The 13,112-nt window shown below is 42.7% G+C and overlaps 1 protein-coding gene across 2 annotated transcripts in view; it reads right to left on the bottom strand.

Moving 5' to 3' along the window:
• Positions 1-1,703: 1,703 nt before the first annotated feature.
• The window catches only part of TLCD3A (TLC domain containing 3A), a 58,480-nt gene continuing 47,071 nt past the window's right edge, over positions 1,704-13,112 (bottom strand). For both annotated transcript variants that reach the window (XM_083174060.1, XM_083174061.1), the window contains 3 exons: positions 8,416-8,632; positions 6,543-6,638; positions 1,704-2,425 (listed from right to left, as the gene is read on the bottom strand). In XM_083174060.1, the coding sequence (XP_083030186.1) occupies positions 2,156-2,425; positions 6,543-6,638; positions 8,416-8,632 (583 nt within the window). In that variant the 3' untranslated portion in view covers positions 1,704-2,155. The remainder of the gene's footprint in view (positions 2,426-6,542; positions 6,639-8,415; positions 8,633-13,112) is intronic.

The following is a 13,112-nucleotide window of genomic DNA, read 5'->3' as shown; positions in this document are numbered from 1 at the left end:
TAGCGATATATCGCTAGCAATCATATTGCACCGTGTGTACACAGCATAAGGTTCGGATGCCTGATACACTCGAGGCATTTTACTTGGATAAGTGCCACCTATTGGGGCTAATTAGTAAATTACCACAGCTAATTGGACAACGACCATACTGCCTTAAGTAAAGGCTCAATGGATAAACAAACTGCGCAGTGTACAATTACCCTATGTACAAATACCACGTGCGCTTTCCAGAGTGACGTAGTAAAGCTTTTTTTCATCACCCAGTCAATTAACTCAAGGATTGAAGTTGTGTGTACATACTATAAAATGTCAGATTTCTTACAGTCATCTCTATCATTTAAAATGCATTTTACAGGATATGTGAAGTACAGTTATCTGTTTAAAACACTATTTTGCTACTTGCCTGTTCATTAAAACACAGGCATATTTTAATAAAACGCATGTCTTATACAAACAACCTTAAAAGTGAGTTGTACACCCTATGCCAGGGATGGAGAATCTTGGCACTTAGCTGTTTTTGAAGTACACATCCCAGCATGTCCTGCAACAGTTTTGCTATTTGGCCATGCTAAAACTGTTGCAGAGCATGCTGGGGTGTGTAGTTCAACAACAGCTGGAGTGCCAAGATTCTCCATCGCTGCCCTAAGGTGATGCAATGTAACAGTACATAGCATCTGCAGTACACACTGCAAACACGTTGTACAACAGAACAATGTATTGTTACATGCTGCATGTCCAGTAAATCCACAGTGGCTGACAGTGTAATCATCCCATTGATAGTGCAGTACATCTAATGGGACGAAACCATAAACAATGGCTGGGTAAACCCTAGACAATGCGTACGATATATCGTTCTTATCCGCTTCACAACAATATATTTTACAAAATATTTAAAGTGCATACCTATCTTTAGTGAAGCTTAATGCACCTGGTTCAATATGTTGACCATGTGTAGGTAGACACCAAAAGGATGACAGTGACAAAAGGTACACACTAGCAAAATTTAGATGTGGAAAAGGTCGACACACATGAAAAAGTCAACACAAGTTTTTCCCTTTTATGTCAATGTGGACACCTGACCATGTGGACCGCAAATGATTGTACTGCTTTGCTCACCACGCTTCAGAGCAGATGCCTTGCTCCGCACACTTTGGTGGGGGATTATTTTGCCCCGGCCACTAATCAATCGTGGGATTGCACGGGACAGCCCCGCCGAGCGTAATTCGGCAAGCTGTCACTAGCGTGCATTAGGTGCGCTAGTAATACATTAGGGAAAACGTAACCCCCCCCCCCCCCCCAGTTAACTAGCGTTAACTGCATTTGTGCACTTAACGCTGGCTAGTACATCTGCCCCATTAAAACCAGTCAGATCTGGTGTATATTGTCAAATTCACGGCCTTTTCTCAACAATCCACAGCCCCCCTTTTGACAATCGACAGGCAGAACACTGAATTCTGCCTGTCAAGAAACTGATGAGCTGGGCCAGGATTCCAACTGTTGGAACGTTCTGAAAGTTGAAATCCAAGTTTGAAGTTAAAAAAAATATAAAAAGGCCCCAAAAACTCATGTCAACCTTTTTATGCGTAGATCATAGCCATGAAACCCTTTTGCTTGTGTCGGGGGGAAAAAAACACAAATGGTTTCCACCAGCACACTGAATGATCACATCTGTAACCAGAATTAAAAACCACATGGTAGAAGGATTCAGAGATCTTGGTTACATATATTTGCAAATACATGGATGAGCCCCCAAGCCATCCGTCTAGGCTTTTCTGTGTATTAGGGGAACCACTTTCACTTGTGTTGACCTATCAACCATATGGTGTTGACCTAACATCCGGGTCCCAAGTATAATAAATAATGTCAAAACACATACCAAATATTGTACAATACTGATGTAGAAAATCATGTAACTTACAAAACCACTCATTTCGTACCTAAAAAAATAGAAATGTTTTCTTTGTCTAACTGAGAAACTTATACAAGACACATAAAGTTTTACATGTTAAATAATCTTTAGGACATCAATGTCCATTACCTGGAACACAACTCTTCTAATAGACCTGATATGAACTAATAGTGAGAAAAGTACTGCTGTCCCTGCTGCTTACTAGGGACTTCTTCAGATGATAACATAGCCACGTATACCAAACCATTATCTGTCTTTGTTGGCGGTGGAATTACTATAAAGTCTTAAGGCTTTTTTGCAAATGAGCCAAAACCAATAGATCTGTGGGGCTATAAGGGAGGCGTTTGCAATGTTGCAGTGCAGAGGAATGTTGAAAGGCACTTTGTACAGTGGGATCCCGTACTGCTTCCCGTAGGCATTGTACATAAAAGGAAAGAGCAGGATGCGGCAGACAAAAAATGTTAGTATCACAAACGCCCCGTTCACTTTGTGCAAGATAGAGTTTTGCAAATTCATCTGTTGGAAAAAAAAAAAAGGGAAAATCAGCATTTTTAATGCTTACACTTTAAATAAATGATGATACAGTGGACACTACGGCATAAATTTACTAAGATGGGAGTTCTATTTCACATGGCATGGTGCTTTTGGCAACCAATCAGATATTATCTTCTAGAAGGTGCTAAATAAATAAGACCCAAAATCAAACTGGTATTATAGGCAAATTACATTTTCATACATTTTAATGTAGTAAATAAACACACGTCACATGTACAGAATTTTGACCCATTCCTCCTTACAACAAGGCTTAATTTAATTGCATCTATGCAGTGTCCATGTCGACTGTGTCGACATTCGGGGAAAAAAACCCTGTGAAAACCCCATGTCGACCATTTGACTGTCACCCTTCCCCATCTCAACCTAATGCTTGTGTTTACCTAATGAGGGTGTCAACCTAAGGCCTGTTTTTACCTTCAGCGGTTGACCTAATGATCCTAACCCCTCCCAGGGATTTATTCGGCAGTGGTGCAGTAATCAGCAGCGTATTTGGCAGCAGTGTAGTAAAGTGCCAAATTCAATATGCAGCTGCAGGGAAGGAGATCCTTTTCCTTGGAAATGGTAAGTATGGGTCGGGACCCGGTCAGAGAAGCTCTTGATGTGTATCTCCCCTGTAGAAATGTCAGAAGAAACCCCTACATTTCATTTCTCTATTACTATTATAAAATAATAGGCAGACGTTGAATGGCTTATGGCAATCTCTGTCCTCTTTGGGAAAAGATAGCTTTCCCTCTATGGTGCGGTGGGCAATAAGCGGCCCTCCAGCTGTTAAGTGAAAAGTCGCATTTTGTAACCTATTTAGAAACTTTCTACTGAACCAGATTAAACTGAAATGACTACTATTCACAATTCACTGGGGGTGAGAAATGCTACTGAAAATATTCTAAGGGTAAAAAGTCGGGACACCATGCAAAACCCCTTTCCAGCCCCCCTATATGAATAAATAGGCATGTGGAAGTTATCAATAGGCTTAACTGGGATAATAATTACATGTCAAATTACCCCAAATCATTTTTGCACACCAAATTTAATGAAAGCGTTTATTTAGCAAAAACTAATTGGTTTGAATCATTCTTTTTTTATCTTTAAAATGGCCACAAATAACCATTTCTTTTTGTCTATTATTTTTATTTTTCCCACTAATGTCCTTCTATGAGTCTGCTAACAAATTTGTCACTTTTCTGGGGTCCAGGAAGGTCGCCCTACTTTTTCATGCACTTCTCTCACATGGCAAATGGCTGACAATTCCCACCCCACCCCTGTGGTACCCAGGTACTGTGAATAGGCATTTTTAATTGATTGTGTGAATGTCTGTGATTTTCATGAAATAACATAATTGGAATGACCCCTATGTTTTGCTTAAATACAACATTACAACCGTTCCCTACTTACTTTTTACCTTCCCTATTGTCTATTTATTTACCCACAAAACATTATTCGGACACGTTTACACTGGCCAATGACACACACTTATTTGTCGTGGCTGCTGCATTATATACACGCATTTTTTTGTGCATTTTTCATATGCTTAATCCGACAAGTAACAGGTTCAAATTGCTAACATATATAAAGTCTCCTATGAATAGAGCCGCCTAATATGGGTACTTAGATAGTTAGAAATGTATTATGCATGTTTGAGAATAATGCTTTCAGGCACATTAGTTTATGGTGGTTTTTAGTTTTTGTGGTGGCTGCAGCTCCCTCAGGTAAAGGGTATGTGAATCCAGATGCAGTCTGGGAGACTGCACTGGCTTCACTGTGACTGGCAGTGACTTCCTATTGTTGGAAGTTCAACCTGCAAATCACCCAAGGCAGTCCCATTGGGAGGTGTTCCCTCCCTATCCCATAAAACGGGTTCTGTGCATGCACAGTACCGAGGACGATATTGCGCATGTTTGCAGACCCGGGACCGTAAATATGCTTCTATGGACTGCTGCTGAAGCAGCACACAGAGGCTGGGGGCTAGTGCATGTGCAGTACCGAAGAAGCTACTGAGAATCTGCTGGTCCCACGACCAGTCCCCCGACATGGCAGCGGGGACCAGCAGCGGTGGGAGCATGGTATTGCAGCAGCCCCCCTCCTCCACAGTGGTAAGAGCCGCCACTGGTTTAAACATTCCTACTTAAATGGTAAATATCTAAAAAATATAATTCAATGATCACGGACAGCACAGGCTGAAGAGAAAATGGCACAGGCTGAAGAGAAAATGACAGCACATGCTGAAGAGAAAATGGCCCAGGCAGTGGGTAAAGGGGGACAACTTTTTTTAGGTATATAAGTGAAAGGAGAAAAACAAAAAGTGGAATAATTAGACTGAAGACAGAGAGTGGAAGTTTTCTTGAGGGGGACAATGTAATAGCATATCATATTAATAATTATTTCTGCTCAGTATCACTACTGAAAGAGAGGGGAAGGGGCCACAGTTAAGTTGCAAGTATAGTCAGAAAACTGAGGGAGAGACAAGTACATTTACAGAGGAGAAAGTCCTCACAGAACTCTCAAAACTGAAAGTGGATAAATCAATGAGGCCAGATGGGATACATCCAAGGATACTAAAAGAGCTTAAAGGGGAGCTGGTAAAACCAATAACAGAATTATTCAACCAGTCACAAGCTACTGGAGTAATCCCAGAGGACTGGAAAACAGCTAATGTAGTCCGACTGCACAAAAGTGGAAGCAAGGAAGAGGTAAGCAACTATCGACCAGTGAGCCTTACATCAGTAGTAGGGAAATTGATGGAAACGCTCTTAAAACAAAGAGTTGTAGAATATCTCAAAACCAGCAATTTACAGGATCCAAAACAGCATGGGTTTACTGGGGGAAGATCATGTCAAACAAATCTTATTGACTTTTTTGACTGGGTGACTAAAGTAATAGATCAAGGTGGGGCTGTAGATGTAGCTTATCTAGACTTTAGTAAAGCTTTTGACACTGTCCCACATCGCAAACTGTTAAATAAACTTGAAAGCTTGGGATTGGATTTTAAGATAGTTAAATGGATAAGAGCGTGGTTGTAGGACAGAAAACAGAGAGTTGTAGTAAACGGAGTACAGTCAAAGGAGGGAAAGGTTACAAGTGGGGTACCCCAGGGATCTGTACTTGGACCGGTGCTTTTTAATATCTTTATTGGTGATATTGCAAATGGAATTGAGGGTAAAATGTGCCTTTTTGCAGATGACACAAAGGTATGCAACAGGGTAGACACACCAGGAGGGGTAAAACAAATGATTGAGGATCTAGGTAGATTAGAGAAATGGTCAAGAGAATGGCAACTACAGTTTAATGCCAAAAAATGCAAAATCATGCACTTGGGTCTCAGAAATCCAAAGACTCAATATAGTATAAATGGCACTATATTGGAAACTACTGAGGAAGAGAGAGATCTAGGTGTCACTATTTCAGAGGACTTAAAAGCAGGTAGGCAATGTAACACAGCAATGAATAAGGCAAGTCAGATGCTTGGTTGCATAGGGAGAGGTATCAGCAGTAGAAAGAAAGAAGTAATAATGCCACTGTATAGGTCATTGGTACGACCTCACCTAGAGTATTGTGTTCAGTTCTGGAGGCCATATCTCCAGAAGGATATAAATACATTAGAGACTGTACAAAGAAGAGCAACTAAAATGGTGCATGGCCTACATCACAAAACGTACCAGGAAAGACTAAAAGATCTTAATATGTATACTTTAGAGCAGAGAAGGGAAAGGGGGGACATGACAGAAACTTTCAAATATAATCAAGGGTTTTAACAAGGTACAGGTGGGAGACATTCTTCACAGGAAGAGGAGCAACAGAACACGAGGACATGCACTGAAACTAGAGGGAGGAAGATTCAGGGGAAATGTGAGGAAGAATTACTTCACAGAAAGAGTAGTAGATAAGTGGAATAGCCTACCATCAGAGGTGATAGACGCAAATACAGTAGTAAAATTTAAACATGCTTGGGATAAGCATATTGATATCCTTACAAAAAAATAAGGATCAAATATGGTTTGAGGTAACATATTTAAAAAAAGGGGCAGACTAGATGGGCCAAGTGGTTCTTATCTGCCGTCAAATTCTATGTTTCTATAAATACCTGTATTAAAACTTTGCCAAGTGACACAAACGGTGTGCTCATTTCTGCCACAAAGAGACAGCCAACAAAGAAGTCTCCAATATCTCCTCTAACATACTGCAAAATAGAAACAATCAGTTAGAGCTCTACAAGACATTGAACACAGGTACCAAAATCATATACGGGGCAGATTCGATTAGCCACTAGTTGAACTTATCCCCGAAGTGTTATCGTCTGAAAACTGGAGTTTCTCAGCTGAAAAAAAAACCCTGCTTTAATAAGATAGCCAAATATTATTCAGCCATTTTTTGTTGAAAAAATAAACAGGGTTAATAGGATACTTGCCTTAGGGACGGATTCCGACCCATGCACTGAAGTGAGGAAATCACTATGAATCAGGCCCTTAGACCTTTACATTACAACATCATTCAGTAATATTCTTAACTGTAAGTTATATACATATCAACAAAACTCAAATCTTGAGGAAAAAAGCTTTTATACACCAAAAATTCTCACTAAGGGGAAACAAATTTTACTTTTCAGGATCCTACATTCTCATACATACAGTATAGAAGGCATGCATTCATTGTCAAATATGTAGTAATGAAGTATAATAGAAATAATGAGTTTTTTTTAGTGTATGTATGTATGTATATATATATAGATAGATAGATAGATAGAGAGAGAGATGTACATGTACACCATTTTTTTCAAGATATCGATGTGGATTCTTAGTCGGACCCATCTCTTTTCATGGACAAATAGGGTGAAATGTAATAGGATGAGAGATTCAGAAAGTGAGAGATTTGGTAAGAAATCTCCAGTTTTTTTAAAGCGGCAATCATTGACACTGCAAAACCAGTTTGATTTTGAAGTGTCAATGATTGCCGCTTTAAAAAACCTGGAGATTTCTTACCAAATCTCTCACTTTCTGAATCTCTTATCCTATTACATTTCACCCCTAGTATGCCCAAAAGCCACGAGATTCTGGATCTCTCTTTGTGTGAAATGGGTCAGGAGAACTGTATGTTAAGCATGTCCTTCCACAGTTTTCACATTCCCTAATTGCTGGGGTGTGTAGTTTCACAACAACTGGAGTTCCTCATGTTGAGGAACTCTATACTAAAACAATGAAAAACAATCATGAGCAAATTCAAAATAATTTTTGGTACTTGTTTCCTAGCAGGGCGCCCAGTACGCTGTAAGCGTACAGGGCTCTTCTCCGTAGCAAAATTGCATTGCATTGCATCTCATGGGCCATTATAGTGCCATGCGATGCGATGTGGCGAGCCCGAAGCGTGGTGAGCGGACACGGATTACTTTACATGTATTCCGCGTCCCCTCGCTGCTCTCGCCACACTTCGGGCTCGGTGGCTCGCTGCGCTCGCCACACTATAGAAAATCAACTCCACGGCGATGTGTATAGTGGGGGTATGAAAAGGTCAGGAGGACGTGTTCCGCCGCCCCTCGCGGGGCTCGCTGCGCTCACCATGCTTCGGGGTGGAGTGGATAGTGGGGGGGTCAGTGAAACCTCATTGTATGTCATACAAGTGTATAGATAATGGCATGGCATCGCACCCTATAAAATCACATGCATTTTTTTGGGAGGTGCAATGCAATGCAATCTCCTAGGGCCAACAGAGCAGTGAATAAATTACATTAAAAAATTGCATCGTATGGCACTATAATGGCCCATGAGATGCAATGCAATGCGATTTTGCTACGGTGGCATACGTAAGAAAACTGGGCGCCCTGCTAGGAAACAAGTACCTTATTTTTTAATTAAATACCTGTGAACGTATTTTGGGAAGTGCAAAGTACCAGAGTTCATTCTGTACATAGGAAAACAGTTTAAGGTCTAGTCCACTGTATTCCTGTTAGAAGACTCTCTTACCAGTGCTATCGGCACGAGAATGGTCAGGATGACTATGTGGTGAACTAGCATAAGAAAATCTTTTTGCAGGAAGCGGTTCATTGCAGCAGAAAAGTGATCTTCCCCGTTAGCGATTCTTTGGTCTTGACACTTGTACCAGTGACGAATATACATAGCATAGGTGTCGTACACCATATATGGGATTAAGAACCAAACATACGACGTGGCCAACCAATGCCTGGGGAGAGATATACAGTATTACTATCTCCTCGTTCTAACATTTACAGTATAATACAATGAGATGTAATGTCCAGCCATTAGGTCAAGTATCTGCAAGCTAACAGAGAGCCACAGCCTTTAGGTGAAGATATGATCATTGCTGTGCCTGAAAGAGAGGGTTTCGTTTAGTTCAAATACAATGCTATAAACAATATTGAAATGTACGTTTGCAGGGAAGCACCGGGGGGGGGGGGGGGGGGGGGCAAATGTGGTATGACGGAGAAATGTGTCAGAAGTCAGCTGCCTTTCAACGCAAAAAAAATAATGCTTGTGCTTCTTATATATCTCTATGATAAATGCTCATTCACTGTCCCCCTGGTACTAAACTGTATATAGTGCCCCCACCCCCCAACAACGCCTTCCTCTTCCTCCTGTTTTAGCTTTTTCCCTTCTACTTCACAAATATTATTCTTATTTGTTTTACTAGGACTTTAAGTATCGGATCCAATTAGCTGCAATATCCCATTTTCAAAGAAAAAAATCTCTTGCATGCTATAATTCTCCATAGGAATTATTGTGAATTTCTCTTCGCCTACTCTGAGCAAGAAAAAAGTTGGGGAAAATCCCTGTTTTGGGGTAATAATGCTGGGACTCGGTTCAGAACTCCTTGGCCATCCCCTGATAATGATTACCTAGGCACATTTAAATGTTTAATTAGCCAATAATGAGATGTCAGTTTTGGTGTGAAAATGTGCAAATGATGGAATTAGGGGTACAAGGTATGGGGCAGGTACTGTATATTGTGGGGCTTTATGTGTGGGACAAGTATTTTTAGGCTTGCAGGTTGGAGTTGTTGAAGGCTCTAGATCAGGGCTGGGCAACACCGGCGCTCCAGATGTTAGTGAACTACACATCCCAGGATGCTTTGCATTAGTTTTGCTATGTGGCCATGCTGAAACTGATGCAAGGCATGCTGGGATGTGTAGTTCATCAACATCTGGAGGGCCGGTGTTGCCCAGCCCTGCTCTAGATGGCAGGTCCAAACCACACTCAAGAAACGCTTAAGGATCTGCTCATATATCGACAGTAAAACAAAAAGAAAAACTGATTCAGTGTGGCTGTAGGAATTATGAGGCTCATTCAGAGATGGATGTCGGGCACATCTTTCCTACGTCTTTGGATTCCTCACCCCCAAACGGTGACCGGCTTCAGCATAGGGGTACTGTGTGCGATGACGCAGAATGCACCATTGCACACATTTCGATTAGAATGCTAGTAAATGAATGATTTGGACAGTAAAAACAACTGCAATTTGTTTTAAATCAATTTAAAATATATGAATTATAATGAAATATATTACAAAATGGGACGTTAATAAATATACCCATAATGTTTTTTTTTATCACTGTGCTAAATTGTGTTAAGTAAGGTTATGTAGTTGGCTCGATAGAGTCTTTAAGACTTAGTTATACTGATACCTAGATATTTTAGTGAATCTATTTTAGTTTTGGCAATCATTTCAAAGATTTAAAGGATTATATTTTTTTCTAGGTGATATTGAAGAGAAGAAGGGATTCTGATTAGTAATTTACATTATTCAGATCTGATTGCAGTACAAATTTGGTCTCAAAATAGGCAAAACCATGTGAACTGCAAGTGGGGGGTAGATGTAACATGTAGAGAGAGAGTTAGACTTGGGTGGGGTGTATTCAGTGGTGCAAGTAGAAAAACATTTTTAGCGGTACTGTGTTGCGCGCCGAAGGCGCATGGCTAAAAATGGGTGTGACTATGGGCGTGGTTATGGGCGTGGTAATATGGCACAAGGGGGAGTGGCTACATAACAAAACTTTAGAACACAATGACATTTCTGCTTGGCCTTGTGCATTGCATCCTGAACACAAAATGTAGAGGCCAGGATCAAAGTGTAGGACAAACTGTAAATAGGGATATTGCACGCCGAAGGCGCGCGGCTAAAATCTACACAGGACTGCCTGTTACATGTCACACACCCAATACATATTACCCATGCCATAATGCCCGTTACACATTATGCCACACATCGTAATGCCCATTACACATGCCACACACCGTAATACCTATTACAAATAATACACTGCTTCCGGACGCATTTCCATTATGTATTAAGGCCCCATAGAAGCCTATTGGGTTCTTTTCACAACCTTCAAAGATATTCCATCCCTCCTAGCATCCATCACATCAGTCATGTCCTTCTGCATATGTGAAAATGGGGGGATGCACTGGTCCACTGGGATGAAGCAGTGGGTGACAGTGGGAGAGACAGGCAGTGTCTGGTAGAGGGTGACAGATAGTGGGTGACAAGGAGGGAGAGGGTGACAGGGAGATATCGAGTGATAGGGAAATATTGGGTGACAGAGATAGTGGGTAACAAGGAGATAGTGATGATGTAGCTGGTGGGTGATAGGGAGATAGTGAGGGACAGGAAAATAGAGGGATACGGAGATAGTCAGTGATAAGGAGATAGTGGGTGATAAAATAATGAGTGACAGGGAGATAGTGGGTGACATGGAGATTGTGGAGGATGTAGTTAGATGGTGATGTAGCTGGTGGGTGATGGAGATAGTGGGAGACAGAGAGATAGAGGGTCATGGAGATAGGTGACGGAGATAGTGGGTGACAGGGAGATAGTTGCGTATGTAGCTTGTGGGCGACAGAGATAGTAGGTGACAGGGAGGCAGTGTGTGATGGAAATAGTGGGCAACAGGCAGATAAGTGGGTGATGTAGCTAGTGTGTGAAAGGGACACTGTGGGTTATGTACCTAGTAGGTGACAGAGATAGTGGACGACATGGACATAGTGGGTGACAGAGATGGTGCGTTACAGGGAGATAGTGGGTGATGGAAATAGTGGGCGACAGGCAGATAAGTGGGTGATTTAGCTAGTGTGTGACAGGGAGATAGTGAGTGATAAAGCTAGTGAGTGACAGAGAAAGTGGGTGAAAGTGGGTGACAGGGACATAGTGGGTGAGGTAGCTAGTGGGTGACAGGGACATAGTGAGTGATAAAGCTAGTGAGTGACAGAGAAAGTGGGTGACAGGGACATAGTGGGTGAGGTAGCTAGTGGGTAACAGGGACATAGTGGGTGAGGTAGCTAGTGGGTGACAGGGACATAGTGGGTGACAGGAATATAGAAACAAGATGATATTGGGTGACAGACTGGGGGGGGGCATTGGAACCATAAAAGTTTACTTACTCGGTCAGGGTGAGATGGGCTTGCTCTCTCTGCAGGTAGGGCTCAGCTGTCTCTGTATCTGCGCCGCGGCCGCCTGGCGATGATCTCCAGTGGCACCGCCTCACCAGCAGAGCACATCCAGGAAGCCGAGGGGAGGAGCTGTGGAAAGATGAGAGGAAAGCCCCGCCTGCTCCTCCTCCTGCCCGCTGCCGGGAAGTGGATTGTGGAACACAGCAGCTTCCCCAATAAGTTCTTGCTTCCCTCTGTGGCTCTCCTGCACGTCGCTCACTGGGCCACCCGTGCTGCCGCCGTGCCTTGGCTTGATGTCACTGCGCAAACCTGCGCATGCGCAGTGACATGCTTGCCGGGATTTTACCACTTTTACCCCTGGCTGGAGCAGAACACAGAGGGGAGTGTGACACAATAATAAAACATGGAGGGGTGTCTCACAGTGACAACATGGGATTTTCAGGGTGGCACAACACAGAGAGGGTAACTGAGGGGTGTGTGATAGAGTGACAGAACACAAGGGGGATAACAGAACACAGAGAAGGAAGTGAGATTGACAGAACACAGGGGGGGTGACAGAACACAGGGGGGGGGGATGACAGAACACAGAGGTGGGGGGGGACAGTACCCTGATAAGGGTGTGAGCGCAAGGGGGGGGGGGGGGGGTGACAGGACATAGAGAGAGAGAGAGGGGGGGGGGTATGATAGAGTGGCAGTCAGAACACAGAAGGGTCCAGTGGCGTAACTATAAATGATGCTCCCCCCTGCCAAAAAAGTCTCTGCCCCCCCCCCCGACACACACACCTGTAGTATCTTACACATTGCGACATTTACAGTAATGCCACTTACATTATACGCCACACACTGTAATACACCTTATATTATATGCCACATACCATAATGCACCTTACACTATACGCCATGCACCGTAATGCCCCTTACACTATACACAACACACCGTAATGCCCCTAACGCTATACGCCACACACTGTAATACACCTTACATTATACGCCACACACCATAATGCACCTTACACTACATGCCACTCACCGTAATGCACTTTACACTATACATAACACATCGCGTTGCCCCTAACGCTATACGCCACACACCGTAATGACCAAAGAGAGAGACAGAGAGGGTCAGAGAGAGACAGAGGGGGAGTGAGAGACCAGGGTCAGAGAGAGAGAGACAAACCAGGGTCAGAGAAAGAGACAGACCAGGGTGAGAGAGAGAGAAGCTCCAGGTAGGGCTGTGACAGAAATTCCGGGGCCCAGTA

This window comes from Crinia signifera, chromosome 2 (genome assembly GCF_055691185.1).
Source record: "Crinia signifera chromosome 2, ASM5569118v1, whole genome shotgun sequence".
NCBI classification, from domain to species: Eukaryota; Metazoa; Chordata; class Amphibia; order Anura; family Myobatrachidae; genus Crinia; species Crinia signifera.
The sequence above is the reverse complement of the archived record's forward strand: the minus strand, read 5'-3'. Positions and strand labels throughout refer to the sequence as shown.